This window comes from Odontesthes bonariensis, chromosome 1, assembly GCF_027942865.1.
Source record: "Odontesthes bonariensis isolate fOdoBon6 chromosome 1, fOdoBon6.hap1, whole genome shotgun sequence".
Taxonomy (NCBI): Eukaryota; Metazoa; Chordata; class Actinopteri; order Atheriniformes; family Atherinopsidae; genus Odontesthes; species Odontesthes bonariensis.
The window spans coordinates 17,372,494-17,397,940 of NC_134506.1; the positions used below are offsets into that span (position 1 = coordinate 17,372,494).

Here is a 25,447-nt window from a genome sequence, read left to right on the forward strand (position 1 = left end):
ATCTGTGCGATTATACCGACTGACTGATACCCAAAGACAACGACCCAAAAATAAAGCCAAGGACCCCTGGGAGAGTTTATTCATCACTGAAGTCGGATGATTAAAAAACACACATTAAGACCAACCTGCTACATTCTAGCAATTAGTTCTTTATTTTTAGTGCATACATTTAACAAATTTTCACAACATATACAGTTGATATGTCCTTGACCAAAAAAAAAAAAAAAAAAAAAAAAAAAAAAAAAAAAAAAAAAGAGCTTCTGTCAGTATTTTTTATTTTTGCATCATGTGCAAGCCCTTTGAAAAGTTCTGTATGTCCGGATGGTGTGGCTGCTTAAAAATTCAGGAAGCACTCTGGATTGTTGCAGAATGTGGAGGGATGAGGGACAAGCTCACTGATGGATAAAGAAAGAGAATGTTATTAAATGTACAAAATCAATAATTTATGCATCATTTATGACCCTGGGCATCTTATGAGATACTAATTCTTGGAAACCTCGTGAAATTGTTTTAGACCATACTCTGTGCCGGCAACAGAGGTGAAAGTTGAAATATCATTTAATCGATTCCTAAATAAATAGACTTTTTCCTCTGTTTGCAAAATGAAGGTAAGAGCACAAAAGATCATTAAAAACAATGCCTGCCACTGACAGCCTAAACTTTGCCCAATTTTTCCCTCAAAGCTCCCTCCATTATAACGGAAGAGTGAGAAATATATATATAAAAATTCAAAGATCACAAACATGTTGGATGTTTAATTACAAGAGAAAACACAATTTCCTCATTTATTTACCCTCCAGTGCAACACAGACACATCAATCACGCGCCCTGGGTGGCTGGTAGTACTGTTGCGTGGGTCTTGTGCGTCTTGGCTGCCCATCTCCCCCCCGGCGAAACTCTAGTGAACTATCATAGTAGCCATCATCCTCTTCCTGCCATTTGATATAATTATGTGTTACTGCGAGTAATTAAACTGGATGTAATTCATATTTGAGCAGCTTTCTGCACCTCACTGGAACACAGCTGAATAAGTAACTGTAATAGAGTACTAACCAGCACATTCTTTCCTTCATGAAAACTAAATTCTAAAAGAATGCAGTTTTCTTTGTGACTTACCAACACATCAGCAGCAACAGGCTTGATGTTGTGCAGGAGGACCTCTTCACAGTTTCCGTAATCACTAAATACAACCACCGCCGTAGAGCCCGACGGATGAACGGCATCTATTCTGGCATGATAGAACTTTACACACAAAATAAAAAAAATGTTTTAAAAAAAAAATGCATTTTTAATACCCACATTTCCACATATAGTGATGACCCAATTTATGTCAATTATTCATGACAATAGAATCAAAGACATTGGTAACAACGTGATGGGCAATAACGAAAGGAATAATGCCGGCTGAATGCCTTTACATGCTCAGTAATGTCCAGGAACAACGTACCTTGCTGTCTTCCCAGTAAAGTGCCAGGCACTGGTCCCCTGGCTTCCAGCTGTGTTCAGTGACGTGACTTTTCTCTGGTCCTCGAGGACCTTGACCTTTGCCTTGCCCTGGACGTCTTTTAGGCCCCGGGTTATTAGGGGTGTTTTTCTTGGGTGCCTGGTCCCTTTTAGAAGGATAGGATGAGTTGGGTGGTTTGATGGGCCCAGTTCTTTTATATTCCAACCCTCCATTCTGGAAATGTGAAGGATTCCCTGTCACTGTTCGAGAGCCCTGTGATAATCCTACCTCTTGGGGAGTCCCTGAGTTTCCTCCTCTGAATACCAACGGCCCACTATCCCTTTGTCTATCAAAGTGATCCGAGTTTGGCCGGTCAGCCTTCCCCTTCCTCGTACTGTTATTGGCTTCTTCATTTCTTTCTGTGCGCTTATTATTTGCATGTCCATCCACTTCGCTTCCTGCAGAATTGTTCTGTTTAGACGAGGGCCCGTTATCTCTCCCCCCTCTCCTGTGAGATGGTCCTGACATATTCCCACCGTTGTCTTCATTTCGGTACCGTTGATGGTAAGGTCCACTAAATTCCATCTGCTGCTGGGGTTCTTTTGAATGGGCGAGAGTGGCCGTGATGGCGGAGGGAACAGTCTGTTCATCTCTCATTTCTCTTCTGTCATTTTGCGCTCGGTCTGATGGGCCTCGCGACCATCTCTCCTGGCCCTTCCACTGCTGGCCATGAGCTGATGTTTGGGAGCTTGTGTAGTTCGAAGCGGGCTCTTGGCCAGGTTTAGGAAAATCTGTGTCCCTGTTAAAGCGAGGCGGTTTGTCATTCCTTTGTTGCCTGTGATCATTATGCGAGGAGAACTTGGTCTGAGATGTGTCTTTGGTGTAATAGTTTGATTTGGAGAAATTTGCTTTGTCATCTTGGTATCTCTGTGGTGCCTGGCTCTTTGGATCTGAGAAAGCAGACCAACAAATGTGATTAAACACTGCGGCAAAACAAAGATTGGATGAATAAAAGAAGGGGCATTAATGAGTGCTTCACAGGTCTTTCTCACGTCTTTGCTGATTTTTGAGCATGAGACGAACATGCCTTAAACTTGCTCTTAAGTCTAAAATGTCACGTTCACCCACCATCAATGGAGAAAACTCCCATCTTGGATTCCAGAAAGTCAAAGAGAGTGCTTGGTCCAGACGGTCTTCCCCCTGCTCCCTCCTCCTCATCTTCATTTCTGGACCTTCCTCTTCCCCTTCCTCTGGCTGAGGAGAGCCCAAAAACAAGATAAAGAATAGTTTGACCCATGATACACCACAAAGATTTATTTCATCTTGCGAGACTATAATCTCTTCTCATCTTTTTCATAAATTTTTATAAATCTAAGCCCAACTTCATCAGATATTTTCCTTATGACCAGCGGCAAAACTCCGTGAGCTGACTCGGTGATCTATCCATAAAGTACCAAAAGGCTTCGGTTCATACACTCAAAAACATTTTAATTCGGTGTGATTAATCAAGTTTCATGGTGCTGCGAGATGACTTTACGTACTATAACAAATACAAAAAAAAGCAAGTAACATCTAATCAAAACCTCAGTCAGTAGCAGAGTGTGTGCACTTCAACCAGCAAAACTACCACAGTAAACCTTCAACGAGGCTGCTCTCACTCTGTAAGCCTTCTTTTCCTCTGCTAACTCTTCAGATATATGAAGTGCAGTGAGGCCGAGGGTGTGTTTGTGCGAGTATGAACCTTTGGGTGGCGGCTTGTTAGATTCAGCTACCACAGAGCCAGCTCTGCTACAAGAAGATCCAGTCAGTAGGCAGTTTAGTGCCACTTCAAGGTTGTTGTTATTATCCATTAGAGCTTGTCGAGCAGCCTCTCTGTTAAAGCCCATCTCCATGATGTCCCTCAGAGCACGTTCATCCACCTAGCCACGGGATGAAATGACAGAACAAAAAAAATAATTTTATTTGAGAAACAGTGGTGAGGTTCAGAGTCACAGAGAGAGGTGGAGTGGATGGATGGTCCACTATAAGGCATTCTTTTTTTTTCGCTCTAGTTCACCCTGGATAAGTGTGCATTTCACTCACAAACCATCTAAACCTAACCTAAACCCTATGATATCCCAATCTGTTTCACTAATGTGTTCCGCCCAAAGTGCGCTGATTTTAGCCGGAAAATTGCAACATCCCAACACAAAGCAAGGCAAGCGGACAGCCATTTGACTGGAAAATCTGACCAGGCCTCCAGCTACTTTACATTCCACAATATCATAATCGATGCCCGACTCAGTCTCTGAACCATGAAATAAGACTTCAGTCCCTGACCAACGGAACCGAACAAGTTTTGTAATAGCAAATGGAGCCTTCAGTAATGCGAGATAAAGCCATTATTCAGCGGAATTTTTTTTTTTTCAGGTTTAAAACACATCTGTCCTCTCACCAGCTCTCGGTAGTTTCCCTCTTGTCTGCTATGTGTTCTTTCAACCTTGTCTTCTCTTCTCCTCTGATGATAGGAGTCTCGGCTTCGGGAAGAGGAACCCGCATTGGATAAATTACTTCCCGCGTTTCCACCGCCGCCAAATGTGCGGGGGCCCTGACAAGAAAAAGAAAACAAGAAAAAACACAAAACATCAGGATCAATAGAGCTGCAGGGCTGGGCAAATAACAGCCAATCAACAAACATCATTTTTGTAGTTGACAGTGTGATTACGACTTTTAATTTCAAGACGTCAAAATCTATTTAGGTCAAGGAGAATGCCAATAATCAGCTCGTATTTTAAATGGCGGCCAACTCAAATAGCCTTTACACAAACAGAGATCAGTAGGAATTGTTCACATGCCAGTCGCACTAGTTCAACGATGGGAAGTGAGAGAAAGGTGGATAATCTGACATTAACGATGGATATTACGAACAGCTGCCTAAGACAAATATAATGGAGTTTAAAGACATTTAAGTACAAACTACATCGTGAGACAAAGCCAACATACATTCAAAAAGACGAATAATAAGAGTTTAAATACCTCTTTGGCCTTGGCCACCTCGGCAATAGCTGCTGTCCGCTGCTTTTCAAACTCATCATTCTCATCAGGGTTCTTGGCCACATTCTGAAGGGCCTGAAGGGTCTTCCTCTGGTCTAGGTCTCTGCAGTCTGCTTCATCATTCCTTCCACTCTTCTGCAGGGAGGGTAAGAATAGATCCTCCTCAGCTGTAGATAGTTTCTTGAGTAGAGTATCTTTGCACTTGCCATTTCCAGATTGTCTGGACATATTCTGGAACTATAACGGATTCATCTGCAGATTTAAGCTGCCCCCCCCCCCCCCCCCCCCGAGACCATAGATGTGCCAAAAGATTCCACTGTCTGAAGAGATGCAGACTGAACTCTTCAGGGGACACTGAAATGTCCGCTGAAAGCCCATTTTTACCTCGCCTGCTGTGCAGCACGCTGGTGGCAGCTGTGATGATGCTTTTGGGTAGCAGGTAGTTGAGACATAGAACTGACTGACAAACAGACAACTGCAGAAAACGCAACAACATATAACAACCCAAAACAAAGGCCTACAGGAAGCCAGCATCAGAAGTATAGTTGCACTGAAAATCTGGAAAATGCCAAATCATAATTCCCAAATGCTCCTTATCCAGCTCTATAAAGCCTAAACAAATCTGGAATACAGAGTGGTTGAAAATCCAAAAATCCAAGTGTCGAGCTGCAACAGATGCATGCGCTTCTAAAGCCGTGATCCCCGCCATGGGAGCATTGACTCCTAAGCTCTTAAATGTAAAAGCACTGTTTAATTTTCTTATAATGCCCGTGGTGCACAAAGCAAACAAAAAAAAAAAAAAAAAAAAAATGGGAGGAAAAAAAATCGTTTAATCCTTACTGAAGATACTGGGAATCAAAGGGAATCGGCCTTTTCTAAATCTGACCTCCGCGTACAGACACCAGCAGAAAGTACTGCAGAAGTATATTTGGAGCACAGTAATCATTATGGCCGGTGCACTCCAAAAACTGGCTTCTTTTTGTCGAACTGTAATCTCTTCTTACCCTTTTTACAAATTTACAACCTTTCATTTCAATACTAATGCAATATTTACCCACAACGTTGTTAACAGGGCAGTGAAGCAGAATTAGAGATCAACCGTCCACTTTAAAGATTCACAAAGACACTGTTGTTCAAAAAGGTCAGGCAAATACGTTGCCAAGAAAGAGGGCCTCGTGGAGTTTGGTTCCCCGTATGCTATCATCACGTGACTTCCACTGAATCACTGCTGAAATCTAGTTTCTTAAACACACGATTTCCAACAGTATAATGTCTGTTTGTTACTCTATAACCCCGCTGAGAGGTAGCTGCTCTCTTTCTACATCGGAGACGAAGCTCTTCACAAGCTTTGATTGAAGAAGTGCGCTGTTATGATTTTCCTCACCTGACCAAATGGCATAAAGGGAGGAGGTCCACCTTCTGCTCCAATGTTACTCCTGCTGTGTTTGGCCAGACTCTGCAGGTTGAAGGATAAGGGGAACTTGTTCTTAAATCCTGAGACAAACACAATTCTAGCACCGACAGACTAACGAAAGGCCGACAGTGGCCTACATAATAGATTTTATTGGGTATTCTGTATCTTTTTTAAGCCAAAGTAGCTGAGCCATCACTGGAACATTAACCCCTTACCCTTTGTAACTGCCATTTCTCCACCATATGATCGACTTCTCCACCAAGGACAGAAATCTTTGAGTCGTCGAGCAGCAAAAACCCATTTTTAACCTGGACAGTACCAAGAAGCTTCACCTTTGTTCCGGGGGGGGTATTGAGACTGCAAAACAAATCAAAAACAAATAAATGAAATAGCAATAAAAAGGAACACATGCTACAATGATTTGTTTCCAACCTGCTACTGAGATTTCAAGGGGTTTAAGACATTAAAACTGCATATACCAGGCATAGCAACTAATGCCTCACCCATACCACTTTCTAAATGACATGGAGCAGTGCCAGCAGATGGGTGGCAAGGCTAGGAGAGACTATTAATAATCCCAGCTGCTCACCCATCCTCATGGTAAATTAAAAGAGCCTCTATCTCATCAAGCCTGATAAGGGCTCTGCCTCTCTCATTAGGAAAGCACAGGGACTTAGGGGAATTTCCAGCTACTGATTCTGGAAGCCAAAGTAACAATTATGGATTTGACTCCAAACCTCTGAGATATATGGGGTTGTCATGATGGCAGCAAATGCACAAATGGGGCACATACATTCAATTCAACAAACGTACTGTTCAGCCTTAATGTTGTTACCCAAAACTTAATCGTCTTCTCTTTGCATCATTGTCTTACATGTCGAACAGTCCTGTAATCCATCTCATCCTTCTTTGCCACCCACTTATGGCCTCACTAAAGCGGTCACTTTCATCAGAAACACTAACCACTGCATGGTGTGTGTGTGTGTGTGTGTGTGTGCATGCGCGTCTTGCTCATAAAGAGGGGATTTGTTCTGTTATCCCCTCTCTTCCCATCAGGAAGTCAAGGCCCACATTCTGGCCACTCCACCTGTACAGACTGGCCAGTCACCATGGCAGCAGTCACCAAGGCCACCGTTGCTTGGATGGAGATGTAATTAAGGCAGCGTGTTGTTAGATCAGCTGCCACCATGTGGAAATTGCAGATAAATGGAAAATTCGGGCATGTGGTGAGGGAGAGTGTTGATGAGGAGGTGAAAGAGGAGGGTGTGTGCAGAATGTCACACATTAGCTTTGCTTACAAGAGGTAGCAGCTAAACGAGCCGTTTTCAGCATCAATGTAGCAGACAGAGAGGTTGTCTTTGCAACTCTTTGTTTAAAAAAAACACAAAGAAGAAAATCTACTGTTGTGTCTGACCAATATTACCTGGGGAAATAAACTCCCCTGACAAATTTGTTTAACTGCATTCCTTTATTGCCACAAATGTGCTACACACCTGATTTTAGACAGATGTTTAAACTCTATTCCAACACAGGCGGTGTGGCCATCTGTCATTTGTAGGCGCAGCATTCGCGGCGCACCCTGGGACTCCTCGTGGTCCTTTGGGGCTGAGATGTTTCTCACCTTCTGCACCTGGAGGACACATGGGCCCTCCAACTGCCGGTGCCCAAAAAAGGAATAAGAAAAGAAAAAAAAAAAAAGCACGTGTTAGGAGTAAATCAGCAGCATGACAGATTAGGTACAAGCAAAACCTTCAGGAGTTACAGTTAGGTGTGTACTGAGGACAAGATATCAACAAGACATAACAGAAATAATTATTTCCCTTTAGCATGCTCATGACAGGTTTGTTTATTCCTCCAAACTGCTTCATAGCTTCATTTTGAATTCAGAATGAACGTTTGGTTTAAAGGTCTTTGAAGGAACTCTTCTGTCAACAACGGGGTCTATTTCTGCGAACAGAAGTGTATACCTGCTCCCTAGATATTGCTCCGCAATCTGGATACAGTGCAGTTAAAAGTAGCATTCATTCTTTCATAAACACACTGCTACAGTAGAGTGAGTGTGCATCATATTCTGACTTCCAAGAAAACATGCGCCAAGCGCAAAGAAAATTGTGTGTTTTAATATTGGGAGCATTTTTTTTCTCCTGCTGCTCAATTTCAGTTTCACAGGGGAGTTGTTATTCGATTCCCATTTAACAGGGTGATAGCACCATCTAGTGGCACTCGTGAGAACTGCCTTTCAGATGTTTGGAGGGGGGGCTACACTGAAACAGAAAAAACCCTGTTTATGCGACATGAAACAGCAGTGAAAGTGATGTATGTGAATTTCTGTTCCACTTACCTTCTCGGTTCTTCCACTATTGATATCAGATGGTAGACATTTTCTCCCGATAGGCCTCAGGTCACTCTGCAAAGGATATACTACCTTATTAGAAAGAAGTGGCATATAATGTGCCGGCATTTGAAAAAAATGAAACGGGGGGGGGGGGGGGGGGGGGGAGAGTAATCCACCAGAGACTATTTGTCTTCATGTCAGGGCCGAGCCCGGAATCCATTCCATGAAACTGCATAAAAGTAACTGAATGACAATGTTTTATTTAAACTGTTATGGGTTGCTCTCAACTTTTTGCGCCCCATTATTATGCTATAGTCGAATGGCAACGTTTGTTCATCTTGACGCGATAAACTTCACAAACTGCACTTTGATGACATACTGACATTCGTGGGGCGCCTGCACAACCCATTACGCCACCGACCACCCCGGGGATGAAAAGACTTAATGACTGTAGTGCGTTGGACGGGTGAGGAAAGATTCACGATGTATACCAAAATGACCTGCACAGACATTGTCCCGAAATTACTTGAACGGGGATTTTGTCAGATGACACTGTCGTCATAAAATCAGGATTTTTTGAGAGCAGCAGTCAGGTTGTTGAATGTTTAAAGCGGCCGCGAGTTGACGTGTACTCAACTCAACTTTATTTATAAAGACCTTTAAAACAGCCGTGGCTGAAACAAAGTGCTGTACATGAGTAACAACACGAAATATAAGGCATAAAACATAAGAATAATGTAAAAACAATAATAAACAATAACAATATTAAAATGATAAAAACAATAACAGAAATAGAGTCTCATGCTGGGTTAAAAGCCAGGGAATAAAAATGGGTTTTAAGACAAGTTTTAAAAAGTGTAGTCTTAATGGGCTGTTTTTCAGTGACGATTCCTGACATGTTTAGCCACCTGACAGCAGAGAAACATGCGGATGAGAGCAGCACGTGCAGAGCAGCTCAGCCCAACTGAGGATAGTTGAGGGTAAAAGTGCAGGAATGATTTGAATCGCATTAATCTGGCTTTTTAGAAACTTGATATTTCATACATAACATGTCTACACCATTTTCAAAAGCTTCGGTTTTGGTCGGACTTACACAACAATTCTTTTTTGGTTTGTTTTTTTCTTTAATTCCAATACCATGTAAATGTGCTTTGGAATAACAAAATTGGAGAAAACGGGACAATAAAATGTCTTATGAGCAAAGCTCGTCAAAAGCAGTTCCTGATTCATTTTTATAACTTCTTAAGATGTTTTACAGATATTATAGACCCACAAGTTCCAGCCCAAAGCTACACCTCGCTGGATGAACCAGGTGATGCGTCTTAGTGCTGTCTCAGGTCTTTTTTTTTCGGGGCTTTTGCTGCGAATGCAGCTCCTGTGTTCTGAGCTCATCCGACGCTGCATGCCAGATGAGTTGTCTCATTCTGAATTCTTGGAGAAAAACAAACGTAACTATATGAAAGTTTAAGAAAGGTTATTTTGAATGTGAAATTAAATTTTATTGTAAAAAAAAAAATAAATAAATAAAAGCTGTCAAAGCCGGATTAACACACCAGCGTGATGCTGTTGGGGTCCAGTGGCTCCTGCCTGTATATGCTCAATTACACCCAAGTGGACCAAGACAGTGGGCTCTGTACATGCTCCAAAGTTGAATATATCCGAGTATAAATCAATTCAGTCAAATTTCCAGTAAAGTTGCTCAGGTTTGTCTATTTGTCTGTTTCTTTTGTCAGATGACTGAATGCATCGGACATTTTGACTGAGGATCTGCCCATTAAGAAGTCACCTGTCAACGCACATTTCCAGACCGTAGGTCTGCTATAATAAAACCCAGATTTTAAAAACGCTGCGTCATCCGACAACAATCCCCATTCATGTAACCTAAAGACAACACATCTGCTGGGAACGGCTACGATGGTCCTGTGCAGAGATAAGTTAGAAGCAGCAGAATGTCTTGGAAGTTTCCTCACACAATGCGGCATGCTTCGGTCAATAACTACATTCTGTTACCGTGTATACCGTGTATAATGGGACAAGGACAAATGACCGGGGCAAACTGAACTGAATGGCACAATGATAGATTCCTGACACAAAAATGATAGATTCCAGACCTGAAGTTCATTTCTGATATCATTCTGGGAGGTTGGCAATGGATCAAGGGGGAAAGAGATGATGGGAGGGTAACACTCCATAAAGATGAGAATACGAAAGATGGATAGAGCCATTGCTCAGTTTGTCAATAAAGTGTCATGCACTGACATTAAGAATAGACTGATACAGCACACATACCGAAACTTAGTTCAAAATAACTTTCTGTCCTTCAATAAGCTTTATGGCACTTGTACCTTGGCTGTTGTGATAACTATTTTCTCCACAGTAGTGTGCAGAGCAAACCCATCTGCACTCTACCAATCAGGTGAAAAGCAATAATGGTGAACTTGTGAACGTTAAACTCACATCTAGTGCGATGCGAATGATGTCACCGTGTGTTATTTTCTCCGCAGATCCTTTGAGTTCTGCTATGCCTTCATCACTGAGGTACCTGTAAGATGGACAAGTTGGGCGAGAGGAGATTTTGAGGTTAAAAGAAGTCATTTCAGGTCAATTCAGGTGCATTCTAAAACCAGTTTTCCAGAAAACTGTCCATGAAAAACCTTTGTGCTCAACCTCTGAAGAAACAATAAATATGACCTTCAGCTTTCTTAAAATTCACTGGCATTGCCCTGCTGTTTATCGATATACAACAAAAAGTTTTTTTTTTTTTGTATGTCCTTGGGTCCTGAATATGACCCTTGATGCAACGGGAGCTTGAAAAGAAAAAAATGCACGTAGACATCACTCCAGGACTGAAAAAGAGACATGCGCTTCGTCGCTTCAGGCCAGAAGTGTAACATCCAACGATGACGATAACATTAAAACTTAGAAAAAGGTCTCTGATGGTCAACACAGTTGAACTGCTGTAATCTAATCAAGTCAAATCTATCTTATCCATTAAGCGTAGCTCAATACCACAAATCAGTACATGATTACCTCCGTTTCGATAAAGGGAAAACTGCCCCCAGAAGAAAACCGAAGGGGAAAATGACCGAATAAATCTCACTTGGAATGTGTTCATGCAAATGGTCTGTCCTCTTTGGAAAATGAGTCAAAGACCTCAATGTACATTTCTTTGATCACTGAACTGTGTACACCTCAAGGTTTTGTTTTATGCAGGAGGGATGGTCCTTGTAGTCTAGTTCAATATGAGTTGTGTGAAAACCGATATGAAAGTGCATAAAGAAACTACAAAAACATGTAGCCAAATAATTAAAAAAAGAAAAAAAAGCACTGGTGTGGTCACTCAGAATGGTAATTTCTCATAGATACATCATTAAATTATCATCACTGAGGTATTTTTTATATATATATATATATATATATATATATATAATTTACTGTTATTAAACCATGTGAGAAAAGGGAAAGTAAATCAATATTTTGGTGAAGATACTGACAACTCTCTGACATCAGAAATGTGACTGACCAACAACACTACGCAGGTTTGTAAGATGATAGGAACCACTGGTTAAATGTATGTAAATGTAAGTGTGTGCTGATGTTTTGAAAAGCTTGCGGTTTTACTGAATGTATAAAATCTTAAAAGTTACTAAAGCTGTCACATGGGTTTGGTGCAGTCGGCGGAACAACACTTCCAGTTAACATGTGGGGCTAAAGTACAAAGCAACACGAAGTGGAAATGTTCAGGTGAAGTGAATGCACTTGTTACTTCCTTCTACAGCAGACCACGTTCTTGTTTATATGTGGATTAAGTGAGGATGGTAACCCGTCTGTTGCAATTAATGTACAATAACGCGTGCTGCTGCTGCTGGCAGATTCTTGGTCGCCCAAGCTCATATATATACCCCCCCATAATATCGGCTCTAATGAGTAAATTCGTTATTACCATGTGTCGTTGAACGCGAGAAAGAGCCCGGTCTTATTTTTTGATAGCATGCTAAATGTGTATTAGCTAGCTAGCATATGTCGTTGCTAACTTTGTAGGACGGCCCAAGTTTCGCTTTTAGAAACTTAATTAATCTACCACCTACAGCAGGATCCATAAAGCCCTCGTATAATGTTACTGCGGTTAAGCTCCTGCAAAACCTCACTGTAAAAGCGATTCAACAATTGAGTTTAGCCATTACCCATCTGACACCTCAACAGGACAGCTGTAACATAAGCTATCATGCTACCTACCAGCCCTCTTTGGTCAGGGAATCTGCCAAATCGGTCATTTTCGTCCAGATTGCAGAGGTTTAAATAAAGACAACAATGGATCTTATCGGAAGGGACTTAAATCACGACTATCTGATTCTGTAAAACATACTATTGTCTTTGAAACAATGCTCGCTAACGTGAGCGTTAAACCAGCGCTGTGTTTAACCTAGTCGTAAATACGTCACTCACTAAGACGCATCATGCAAGTATGGCGTGCCAAGAGGGTCAAAAACCCTTTTTTTTTTTTTTTTTTCTAAGAAAAGCGGCTTGTTAAGTCATCAAGGACACCATTTTCTTATTGATAATACTATAATATAAAAAGCACTTGCATGGAGTCATCATCTGAATATTATTACAAATTGTTAGATTAGGTGTTACATTTGCACAACTCACCTGCTGCTTATCTGGGTGTTTTACACATGGCCTTGTTGGAAAATATCCGCAACAAGTCTAGAATGAATGCTGTGTAGACCTTTGCGTTTTCACATGCCAACCCTCTTGGAACATCTACAGAACGTTTTAGGACTGCAGTGCATGTGTAAAAGCAGCTTGTGTGCCAATAAGAGTTAAGAGCCCTTCTTACACACACTGTTAAAAAAAAATGATTTGGTTTTCTTATGTTTATGGGTTAGGGTTTCTTGCTGATATATTTCAATGACTAGAACAACTTGTCTTTTTCTAGGAAAAAGGAAAGCAAAAGTGCACTTGACATCACCTCAGAGGATCGCTGCAGCTGGCCTTGTAAAGCCACGGCATGAAGCCTATTTCTCATCCATCAGGAAAGCAGTCCTCAGCTAAATAGAGAGAAAAGATATTTGTTGTTCATATATATTGACCTCATAGCGGCAATCATCCACCTTTTTGCCAGTGATTTCAGTATGTTGGCAATATGTTGCAGACTTTGAAAATACAGCTTACTCTTTATGTGGGCAATTAGGAAGTTGCATTTAATTACTGTCAAGTTACAACAAGTTAAAACTATGCTTATCCAGTCATGTCAACCAGAGATTGCACGAAACTGTGTATTTCTGGCTATCATCAGAGACATGCTGTTTTTAAAACCAGTTAAGTAGGCACTTACTGCTCTGTAACAGAGAAGTCAGTGGGGTAGACACACATGCAGCCACAACTCAGCAGTTCAGCAAAGCCCAAGTCACGTTCTAGGTGTAGATCTGCGTACGAACAATTTGAGTAAATCAATTCATTCAAGTATGGTCAATTTAGTCTAATTTAGTATCATCCTGCGCAATGAAAGCCAAATTAAGTTATTATGACGCATTAACCTTTGATGTGTACAGACCTGATCCTTATTTGAAGCTGAAGTTATTTGTAGAATCTTATGTAATTATAACATACTCAGATTTTTCAAGTTATTTTAAGTTGTGCACACTCAAATTGTTCGACATACTTGTACTCTCTGTTTTCTGTACTCTTAAACAGTTTCTAAGGGCATATTTATGTTTGTACTGTTGTCATCTTTTTGCCTTGTCCTTGTTTAATTGACAGGTTTGATTAGTAATTGGAGATTAATGAACATTCACAGCTTTTAGCAAATCTACATTGAACACAGATAAATACAATTTAATACAGTTTTAAACTGATACGTGTTTCGTAGAACCCTTGAGTTGTTTTTGTGTGAGGTAAAAATGTGGATCACTGCCGCATTCCTCAGCCAGCACCCTGTACTGTTGTTGGTTCTGTCAGTTCTTATAAGGAAACCAGCTGGCGGATGCAGTTGCTTGGTCCTGTTCGATGCAGTTGGATTGGTCTGATCCTGAGATGGAACATGATATGCAGAGTAAATTTGAGAACAAGTTAAACATAAACACCTTCTTAAAATTTCATTTCGTACATACATTTTTCATCAGTGGATCATGAGTCAACTCTTAAATAATTTAACAGTAAATGTAATTATTGTTTAAGAGCTTTTATTTCCACAGTCCATATCAAATGTCAACAGCTTTATCCAGCTAAAGGACCTGTTTTCTTGGCGTGATGGTGTATAAACCTGGTTGAAGGTCATTTCTGGAGACATAAACTAGTACGTGTACAGTGTACACTGACAAGTTGTGAGGACACCAGTGATGTCAAATTCAAATTCAACAGTTTGCTGGTTTTTTTTTCTTTGGTTTTTAAAACAAATATATTTTGGTACAATGCAGCAGCTGCACTGGTGAAAAATGCCCTTAAGATGTTTATTTATGCCTGCATATTAATAGAGGTGTGCTAGTTTATTTTGCTTACACATGATGCTTCAAGAGTGTTTTTTCAGGTCAAAAAACTTTCAAGTCCGCATGTAGTGTGTGAAAATCATGAACTGGAATTGCTGTGTTTTTTTTTATTATGGCCCATTTTTAGTAGAGCAGAAGAGAGGAAAACACACTAAGTTAGAATGGCTAGAATTAAGAGATTCGATCACTGAAAAATAAGAAAAACTTTAATAATGGTAACAACACTTTTATAGTTCAACACAAACAGCATTTGTTGAAACTATCAAAGTCTCATTAGTCTCATTATATGTATGTATGTATATATATATATATATATATATATATATATATATATATATATATATATATGTATATGGGTAAGATATCCTGTTCTATTAAAGAGCACATTGCTAAACAATGGGAGATCGGGCATTCTCTGTGGCAGCCCCCCGTCTCTGGAACTCTCTCCCGGTCTATCTGAGAGCTCCGCAACCGCTGGGCGACTTCAAAAGAGGCTTAAAGACTTTTCTTTTTAAGCAAGCCTATTCTGCCGCCATATGATTTTTATGATGTTGATTTTATCCTTGATTTTAGTTTTACTTTGTAGCACTTTGAGATTTTTGCTAATGAAAAGTGCGTTACAAATTTGATTTATTATTATTATTATTAAACATGAAAAGCAGTTCCACTGAGAGAAACCATAAAACCAGTCTGGTTGCAAGATTTCAGTGAAAAAAATTGTAACAGATGTGAAAAGTGCTGATAAAACCACAAAAGTCGTTCTCTGTACTTACCATAAGTATTGCTGGAATCCTCTCTCGCCTCATGCATCAAGGATTAAGAAAAATATTAATTAAGAAATAACAGTCTGTTGGAATGCATTCACTTTGCTGAACAGTCCGTCAAAGTCACCTCTATAACAGGTGGACTCAATTTTGAAAAAAAAAAAGAAAAATGAAAAAGCAAAACCCTGAATAGGTCCATCAATGTCAGTCCCACAAAAAAAAATTAAAGAAAAATGCTGATGTTCATGAAATTGTGTTGCCAAAATCAGATCAAGTTATTGTGACCAATCATGTATGTGATATATGGGATTGGGAGTGAGAAGCAATGTTTATGGAAAACTGCAATATTTCCCTGGGGCCGACCAATTAGTTTAATTCCTAAACCTAACCCAAATTTTTTTTAAACTGAAACAAGTGAAAACGAAAAAGATGAGAGGGAAAAATGATTGCCCCAAAGTGGTCTTAAAGTCACATCTCACAATTCTAAGTAGTATTAGTTTCAAACCAGAAATATGGACCAGGGCACTGACACCAGAGAGCCTTTTGCCCGTTTCACAAAAGCACCAAAACAGCAGTATTGGACACCTGGGAAGTGTAAACAGGTAACGTGACTGGGAGACCTTTGACTCGGTCTTCACTTGATCGGAGGCCTCTTATTCAATGATCTACCTTTAGTTGCATTACTGCATTATTTCAATCATGAAACTTAACAACTGGTAATATTTTCAAGAGCTTTCAGGCAGACAGAAAGGACTGTAGCTGTTAAAATGGATTGGTTCCAAACATTTTCTTCCTGTGTGTCTACAAAGAGTTTCACGGAGTGTTCAAAATTGGATTAAGTTTTAGCCTAGTAGGAATCGACAAAAACTTGATGGAAGGCGGAGCTGCAGCGGAGCGCGTCGATGACATCATCCAAGTAGACGCATGTGTAGAAAGCCCCAATAAGCCCCCCCCGATATCCCACAATAACAACAACAACACAGTCAGCCCTGAACTAATAGTGCAAAACACGTTCATTCATTCATTCGGCTTAAAGTATTGGTGAAATAAAGACAGATAATGCCTTATTTAGGCTGTATCGTCTATGCTTGGACTTAAGAAGAAACCTTATCATCTTTTTTCCCCCCTGTCTGGCATCAGTAAAATGACTATTTGCTTGAAAACTAGCAGGTCAGGTGATGAAACAGCTGGATGTCCTTCATGCTGACAACAACTTACCTTTTTTCCTTTGTATCTGCTGAATCCTTTTTTAAAAGACTAAATAGGACAAAACCTGTGAACTATATGTCATTGATTAAACTTAAACACTTCATGATTTAGATATGAGTTAAAGACAAAGCAGGATTGTGTTGTGGTGAGACCATTTCAACCAAAACCACACGATGGCAGCATAGGTACACTGAAATGTCACAAATAACGCCTCCATTGTTGAGTTTCACATGGCTGTTTTTAAAGCTGTTTTAATCGTGAATCCCCGAGCAATAGTAATGCAGTAGTAATGGACCACCAAAGCAAAGCTAAAGATTCAAATGCCATGCCAAGCAGACAGTGTTAAACACTGCTTCATAGCATTCACCACAATTTCAATGTCACTTTGATAAAAGGTTGAATAGCTGGGTTTTCTGCACTCTCACTGATGTAAAAGGGCCTGTTTAACTCGAACACAACACATTGTGAAAATGTGTAAAACATCCACTGTACCCAAATAACTTCAAGAATGTATGTAAAGAATGAAGAAGCATCTAAATTCTGCAGTTATCTTTTATATCAACAGATTGTGTACACTACATTAAGACACTAATCTGATTCTTCTTAAGGTCCATTGTAACAACTGGTACCTTTTTGGTGGATTGTCTCTTTTTTTGTACATGTTTATGCAATGACAGTGCTGCTTTGGGATACTCATATCATAAAAAAACACATGTAAATGAATATGAAAAAAACAAACACATTTGTTCTCATTTGGATGAATTTATTTCATTTAAATAACCAAGATCACTGTCATCATCTTACAAGACATTTGGAAATTCTAGCCTTTGAGCTTTTTTGAATGTATTTCCCTCTGGCAGTTCTTTGACCAATTTGGAAGGCTTCATCTCACATTGTCTGAGAGGATTAAGGGGCACAATGCCACAAGGCTTGTGTTTGGCTAGATGAAGAGCGTTAACACAGTTCTGGCAGTCATGCAGATGGCCTTCACTGTATTCTATGGAAAAAAGGTCTTTGAAGATAACAAGATTTTGAGAGGCTCAATTCAATGAATGTCAAACTTGACGTCATGGCTAAAAGCTTCATTCAGCTGTGAATCTTGATTCCAAGATGAGTCTGAATAAAACTATTAGTTTGAAAATTCAAAATTCACACACTAAATCCATTTCAAACAGACATACGAGCGTCAGCTGCACAAAGGTCTCTCTGTATGCCATTTAGCTTATAAGTAATCATTTAGATGAGCACTTTTCCTTTTTTCCAGAATGGCAAAGTAATAATGGGAGTATAATCACACTGAATCACAGCTCCACTTATCAGACTGATGTTTGAATCACAACAGTTGGGCAAATTACATGAATCAGGAGACACTTAAAATCGGTTAGTCTTTCTTTCTTTCTTTCTTTCTTTCTTTCTTTCTTTCTTTCTTTCTTTCTTTCTTTCTTTCTTTCTTTCTTTCTTTCTTTCTTTTGCTAAGTTGAAGAAACTTTAGAACATCTTTTTCTGAGATGTCCAAGACTGTCCTCTCTGTTCTCCGTACCGCTGGGCTGGCTGGCAGGGTTAGGACACACCTTAGATGATCAGCTTTTTATCTTTGGTCCCAGGTGCTTTTTATGTTTTTATTTCATGTTCATGTTAATTCTGTTTGTTGTGTAAATAATAAAAGAATTGAACAATAAAGTAGATGTCAAAGGTCATTCTTTCTGGACTGTTGGTAAAAATGTGACATGGTATAAACCAAAACCTTTGCAACCGTAACTATTTTTTTATGTTTATATTCACTATGGGTCCACATATGTGGACGATTGTCAACTCCATCACATTACCTTTTTACTTTTTCCATCATATAAGTTAACTAAGAGTTTACTGTAGATTTAGCTTTATTATGTTTCAAATGCAAGGGCACACAAAAAGTAACACTTTAGAGCACATTAAGAATACTATAAGCATCGACTTTCTCATGAATGTCTGAAATGAATGCTCTGTGATCATAAAAATGTTAGTTTGATGTGGGGAAGGGCCAATGCACGTAAAGTGATCTGAAAAGAGAGTATTTATTTCTGTTATTGATTCATCTTTATTCCTTTGTCTCTTAAATATAATGTTGTTATTCAATTTCAGACTTATCTTCTGAGCACAAAGATTGGATCAATATGGCTTTTATTCGAACTGACCATATAAATCAATTATTTTTATGTGTTGTTTGAAACAGTCTAATTCATTTTGGGTCGTCTTTTACAATCCCACCTACAGTCGTGTTTAATATATTTGCATTTTGTTGTGAACTCGTATGGTACTAAAACCTACCTGTGGCAGCTTACATGGTTGAAATTTAGGTTAATTAGAATGTACCTTGTGGGTTCGTTTATGCCGTAAAGCTGTAAAGTTGTTAAAGGTGCAATTTCCATAATTTCTATGTGGCGTGACGTGAATGATGGCAGACAAACTGCAACCATTTACTCCCCTCCGGTGGAATATATTTGTAATTGATTTTTCATGATATAGTGAAGCGCAGAAGAAGTTGAAAAGATTTATGGAAGAAGTTTATGATTTTGATGTTTGATTTAATGAGAACATTCCATTCCATTATTACTTTATGAATGTTTGTAGATTTGCGTTTTTCCTATTATTGTCTTTTCTGTCCAGCATTTCAGACAGACATCACTGCTTGGCAAGCCAAATTTGTTGTCCTAGTTGAAAATGACACAATAAAGCATCGCAAAAAAATCTCGCGAAAGATTATTTATGTAAATGCAATCGTTTTTTTATAATACAAGTTTGAAATGGAGGCTGCACGGTGGTGTGGTGGTTAGCACTGCTGCCTCACAGCAAGAGGGTTCCAGGTTCAACTCCCAGCTGGGGCCTTTCTGTGTGGAGTTTGTATGTTCTCTGGGTACTCTGGCTTCCTCCCACCAAAAACATGCATGTTAGGTTAATTGGTCTCTAAAATTGTCCCGAGGAGTGAGTGAGTGTGTGGTTGTTTGTCTCTGTGTGGCCCTGTGATGGACTGGCGGCCTGTCCAGGGTTTACCCTGCCTCTCACCCAATGACCGCTGGGATAGGCTCCTGCAACCCGACCGATGGATGGAATGAAGTTTGAAATGTTATATTTCATCATGCAATTGACCTTGTGCAAATAACTCTCTGAACACATAAAACCAAGTCCAAGATACCACTGAGCTACTGAAATTGTGCTGCAGGGTTTTTTGAATATCTCTTTTCACTCTGTGATAAAACAATAATGTTAACATAAAGAGACATCGGTTTTGGCCAAAATATCCGAGGCAATAGAGAACAAACAGGAGAGATCATATTTCTCCAGTTTTAGCTTCTCTTCATTGGTTCCCTGTTAAATTCAGAACAGAATTTAAGATTCTTCTCCTAACATATAAAGCTCTTAATGACCGAGCTCCATCATATCTTAAAGATCTCATTAGAAGATATTTTCCCAACAGAGCACTTTGCTCCCAAACTGCAGATTTACTTGTGGTTCCTAGAGTTTCTAAAAGTAGAATAGGAATAAGTTGCCAGTAAATGTCCGGGAAGCAGACACCCTTTCCACTTTTAAGATTAGACTTAAAAATGTCCTTTTTGATAAAGCTTATAGTTAGGGATCGTTCAGGTGATCCTGAAACATCCCATAGCTGTGAAAGGTCTAGACTGCTGGGGGGCCTCATCTGTCACACCTTTCCTCACTTTACTCTCTTCCCCCCCCGTTTAATTTCTCAAATGATATTATGTGCATGTGACATTATTGGGGTCATTAACTCGTGTTTCCCTGTTCCAACAGATATCCTTTGAATGGTGTTACGGTGTTTGTTGTCCCCTCTTTTCTGTCTTCTCAAACCCCAGCTGGTCGAGGCGGATGGCCACCCTTCCTGAGTCTGGTTCTGCCAGAGGTTTTCTGACAATTGTTTTTGAATTGGCTCTATATGAATGAATTTAATTATTTTTGGATTATTTTGAAATAAATTATGATTACAATGAATTGAACTCCAATTGGCTTGAATTGGACTATATTGTTTTAGTGCCTTGAGATGACATTTGTTGTAAGTTGGCGCTATAAAAATAAACTGATTTGAATTGAATGATAACCCTTTTAATGATAACGTAGCAGGCGCTGTAGGCGTTGTAAGATACCCTTTGAAATATCTGCTGGAGCCCAGTGTAAATACAGTACCTCCACGTGCCCTTTATAACAGCATCTTTAGCGACATAACAAGGCACATCTAATAAAGAATGCAGCAAAGAACTCGCTCAGATATGACTGTGATGGGAAGTTTAACGATGACTGGCTGCTCCTGAGCTGCTTTCACACTCCTCAGCTAAGCTGCCCTATATTGCTTTAGAAAATTGTCCCTCTGGGTTCTTTTGAATGCGATTGACTTTACTGTATGTCATTAAACGTAAAAAGAGACATTGAGTTAAAGTTTCGGATCAAACCAAGCAGTCTGTGATCATGTCAAAAATGGACCCAAAAGCTTTTTTCACTTTCTTTTTCCTTTTAAACTAAAGTAGACAGAAAGACGGTATATTGCCGAGGTGGCTTTTGCCCTCATTTACCGCAGTGGATTCCACAAAGATTTGAAATGACAATGCACTGTGCTGATACATCGGTTTTAGTATTTATCTGAATTAAGGGAAATCACAGATCAGCAAATTCTGAATTTTTTTTGGTGTGGTTGAGAGAGAAGAGCAGAAGAATGCCAACAAAGGAGAGATGGTGAGAATGAACAGGTAGAGAAAAGCAAAACAGAAGGGAGAGACAGAAAAGAGCCAAACAAAAGACATGCTATCACTGTGTGTCATTCTTTTTTTTTTTTAATATAAAAATCAGTATCCCAAGGCTGCTTTTCTATTTGACCTATATCAGTTGGTATTTCAATTTCAGCAGCAGATGTTTTGCAGTAGAGATATTATTGGGTTTAGCAAGAGAATTTATATGCATATTTAATGAACGTTGCAGTCTTTGCAATAGGGGCCTGTGCCCCAGAACTTTTTGTCTCGCAATGCCTCTGGTTCGTGCTATTATTGCAATGGATCGTTCTGATTCAAGAGTTCGTATGAGAAATCGAAATTATAAAAAGAAACCAAAAATGCGGATATGAAGTTCCTTATATATTTTCTCCATGCATCCCATTTAAGACCAGACCCCCCCGCCCCCCCCGCCCCCCCCGAACAAACGAACAAACCTAAAATCAAGGTAAAGATCGACAGCTCCGTCCAGCCAATCAAATACTTTAAAATTGTAAATAGAGCGAGATGAACCAATCATGAGCCACTGCTGCATTTCAATGATTACTATTGGTTGGATTAAACATGCGGAGCTGACGTCTCAATCGCGCGGGTCTGTCAAAAAATATCTGCTAACTTGTATTTTTTCTTTACCCGGAGAAGCTTCAACGTCTGCTCATTGTGACAGTATTTCCTTCAGTTGATGGCTAGATATAATACGTTTGTTGCGAACTATTGTGTTTTTTATACAGTTTTTCTCTGTTATCACAATCTTAAGTGTTACGTGACAGTTTGTAAATTGGATTAGCTCTAAATTAAGACAGTCTTGAATGGTGGTGTAGCCGACTTGCTAGCAAGCCATACGTACTGTTGGGTCTGACGACTAAAGCGTTAACATTTTGAACGTTCTGACTCTGACATAGTTTAATTTCCAAATATACCTCGTAGCTGTCCGACTGGGGCAAGGCATGAACGGTAATGTTAGACGCTTGACAATTCCGCATGTTTCGGTCTCCACAATTTAAGGGTGTGTGCTAACATTACAAACGTCCGTTGATCGTCTACATCCAAAGTAACAATCAGCTGACGGAGAAGTCACTTGGTTAACATGGATAGTTACAGTCAGCGCTTTGAATCCACAGCAGGACGAGATAGTAAACCTCAAAAGAAGAAAGGGTCTTCTTACCACAGCACTTCTTGTTGCGATGAAGGGGACCGCAAACCAAAGTTTGTAAGTACAAACCTGTAAGACTTAGCAGAAACGTGTCTTTTATTCCAGTATCAAGGTCCATATACATATGAAAGGTTTACGTTAATTTGATGGAAGACTATTACTTTGCTTTTTAGATTTAGAACTTTTAGGTCACTTTCCCTACCTTAAGTGTTATTTGGCACTTGTAATACAAACAATTTACATTACGCACACACGCACACGGACACACACACACACACACACACACACACACACACACACACACACACACACACACGAATAGGCGGTGCAAGAGCTTTTTTCCCACATATAGCAGGAGCTTGTGTGTTTTTTCTTATAGCAAATTGCATGAACATTATGTGGCAATGGCAATCGATTAACTATAACACCCATGCGCCTCAGTAATACATTCGTAAGAGGCAAACAGGTAAATGAGTAGACCTCTGGAGATATCACCACCTTTTTATAGTACTTTATTGACGCACGTGTGTAAGCCCACTGCTGACAAATGCTTTTACAGAATATAGGTCACAATGAAGAAAATGTAGGCCTAAACACATTGCAATCTTTGGATTTTTCTCTCTGCACAGTGACCTTGACTGTTTTGTGACTTTGTTTTGCAGGTAGGAACTCAAAAGGTTAAAATTAGCACAGAGTTAAGCTAACACTAATCCACGGGTTTCCTCCTACTACAGCATGTCGAGGTTCTGTCTGCCTGCCTTCATCCCTCTGGCAGAGATGGGGAGATAGTTCTTTCGGGGGAAAAGTAACTTTTACCACCGGGTTCTCTTTTTTACAAAGTTGAACTTCAGTTTTGTGTCACAGTGATACTTTGAAACATGCATCCTTTTCAAACAGCAAGGTTGTGTTTCCCACAAATCTCCTTCAATTAACTTTTGGCCTCTTTTTGAACGTTGACTCTAGTGTCTTGAGCTCGTGAAGTTTATTACTGGTTGCGAATGCTCAGAGATTCTAGCCTTCAATTCTAATATTCTAAAAGGAAGAAATTTGACATTTACTCGTACAGTAAAGCAATTATGATCACGTTGGAGATGGTGGTAATTGGTAAATTTATTTGTACTTTATCCTACAGCTGTATCATGCTGTGTCTTATTGACTGATTAGAATACTGACTCCCGGCAACGTGCCACAAAACTTGTGTAACATCTGATTAATGTCTGTCAAATGCCTTACAACTGATCTTCTAGAAGCGCCCAAAATCTCAAAGTAACATTTTTAGATAGTCTTTGGGACGGTGATAAATCGTGTGAGTGGGCGCAGTCCCAAAAGTACATTACATTACATTACGGTCATTTTGCAGACGATTTTATTCAAAGCGACTTACAATAAGTGCGTTCAACATCGGTTGGCAAAAGAACTTCAGGTCACAAGAAATCATAAGCGCATTTCCTTCCAAAACCAAACAGCTAAGAGCATAACTAGTGCTAGAGTAAGTGTGATAAGTCAGGTACCTAGACAAAAACAAAGACAATTTAGGAAACAAATAAGTGCGTAAGGAACTAGGACGAAGCAGGTGATGTCCTAAGAGGGCGGATCAGGGTAGTGTTTCCTGAAGAACATCTTAAACATTGAAGGTCAAGACATGACACGCAGGTAATAGAAGGTGGACTCTCAACTTCCTCTGAGCTTTACTATATCATGAAAAACCAATTACAAATAAATTCCACCAGAGGGGAAGAAATGGTTGCAGTTTGTCTGCCATCATTCACGTCATGCCACATAGAAATCCAGACTAGATTTTTTCCATTTTTGGCACAGGTGCCTCTAACTTTATGACAATGTCAATGAGCTGAACAGATGATATTTGCAAATGGTAGCAAAAGAAAACGCTATTTCTAGAATGTAACAACACTAAGCACAGATGTTCATTGCTGTATGTCCTGATTTGCTTTCTTTCTGCTCCCCACCTCCAGCACTTGCCCTTTAAAAACATCACAGATGATGTGGTAAGATCAGAGAAACGGGTGTACTCTGTTGTTCGTGCCTGCACCATCTAACCTCACCTTAGTTTAGGACAACTAATCTGCTCCGTCTTAGTGGCAACTAAGTTTGCCTTTATTGCAAGAAATTAGATTTACCTTCACTATGGAGCACAAACTGCTTTTCACACTAACACTAATTTTGCATGCATGTGTCCATAAGTCGTTCTGGGTTGAGCTTTGTTCATACAATTCACACACATCATCGCTGTTTACTTACTTGTTGAAGTTTTGTCCACTCTGTGTATTAACCATCAGTTATTCGTCATCTGTCTTGCGTATTTTGTTTATCTCAACTCGGCACAGACAGTTCTTAATCTAGATTGCGTTTTCTCTCTGCAGCTGGACAGATTTGCCAGTATTCGGATCCCAGGCAGCAAAAAGGAGCGGCCGCCCTTAACACAATCCAAACACAACACAAATGATTGGTCCACATCTTCGTCATCCACCCTGCATCATTTCGAGGAACTGTCATCGAAGATCACCTCGGAAAAGGAAATCTTGGCCCTGTTTGAGAAGATGATGGTGAGTTGTTAAGTTATGATACAAAATCGTAAACCTTTGTTAAACAAAAACCCCTCAGCTGATACAAGGGTAAATAGTGTTAAAGTGAAGAAGATGTGAATAGAAAAAAATAAGAGATACACTGGATATAACATGTGGCATATTTGGAAAATTCTTTTTTAAAATTTTTTTTTTTAATCATAGTTAAATTAATTGTTTGAATAAAAAAACAGAAAAAGCACATTCACCCCCTTTTTAGCTCTAAGGACAGCACGCACCTCAAGCATACGTGGGAAAATTGTGCGGAACG

At 39.7% G+C, this 25,447-nt stretch overlaps 2 protein-coding genes across 3 annotated transcripts in view; one reads left to right on the forward strand and one right to left on the reverse strand.

Annotated features, from left to right (window-relative positions):
* Positions 1–158: 158 nt before the first annotated feature.
* On the reverse strand, positions 159–12,656 carry tdrd3 (tudor domain containing 3). Of its 2 annotated transcripts, XM_075488021.1 has the most exons (14): positions 12,463–12,656; positions 10,684–10,768; positions 8,233–8,298; positions 7,385–7,545; positions 6,107–6,248; positions 5,862–5,933; positions 4,460–4,612; positions 3,879–4,031; positions 3,186–3,363; positions 2,573–2,698; positions 1,448–2,394; positions 1,117–1,242; positions 794–932; positions 159–395 (listed from the first exon to the last, which is right to left on the reverse strand). In XM_075488021.1, exons 1-13 carry the CDS (start codon positions 12,498–12,500, stop codon positions 816–818), a joined length of 2,364 nt encoding a protein of 787 aa, XP_075344136.1. In that variant the 5' UTR covers positions 12,501–12,656; the 3' UTR covers positions 159–395; positions 794–815. The 2 variants fall into 2 exon arrangements, with proteins under 2 accessions (XP_075344136.1, XP_075344185.1); XM_075488070.1 differs by lacking the exon at positions 794–932 and having other exon boundaries at positions 160–395.
* Positions 12,657–22,114: 9,458 nt separating this feature from the next.
* The window catches only part of LOC142365773 (protein diaphanous homolog 3-like), a 174,540-nt gene continuing 171,207 nt past the window's right edge, over positions 22,115–25,447 (forward strand). Inside the window, exons 1-3 of the mRNA XM_075447503.1 lie at positions 22,115–22,651; positions 24,568–24,600; positions 24,976–25,158. Of these exons, the coding sequence (XP_075303618.1) occupies positions 22,529–22,651; positions 24,568–24,600; positions 24,976–25,158 (339 nt within the window). The 5' untranslated portion in view covers positions 22,115–22,528. The remainder of the gene's footprint in view (positions 22,652–24,567; positions 24,601–24,975; positions 25,159–25,447) is intronic.

Coding starts and splice junctions, on each gene's coding strand:
- tdrd3 (XM_075488021.1), bottom strand. CDS start 12,500: ATGACCGATTTGGCAGATTCCCTGACCAAAGAGGGCTG. Junction 2,395..2,572: donor GGGAGTTTTCTCCATTGATG/GTGGGTGAACGT, acceptor CTGCTTTCTCAG/ATCCAAAGAGCCAGGCACCA. Junction 933..1,116: donor CTGTTGCTGCTGATGTGTTG/GTAAGTCACAAA, acceptor ATCAAATGGCAG/GAAGAGGATGATGGCTACTA.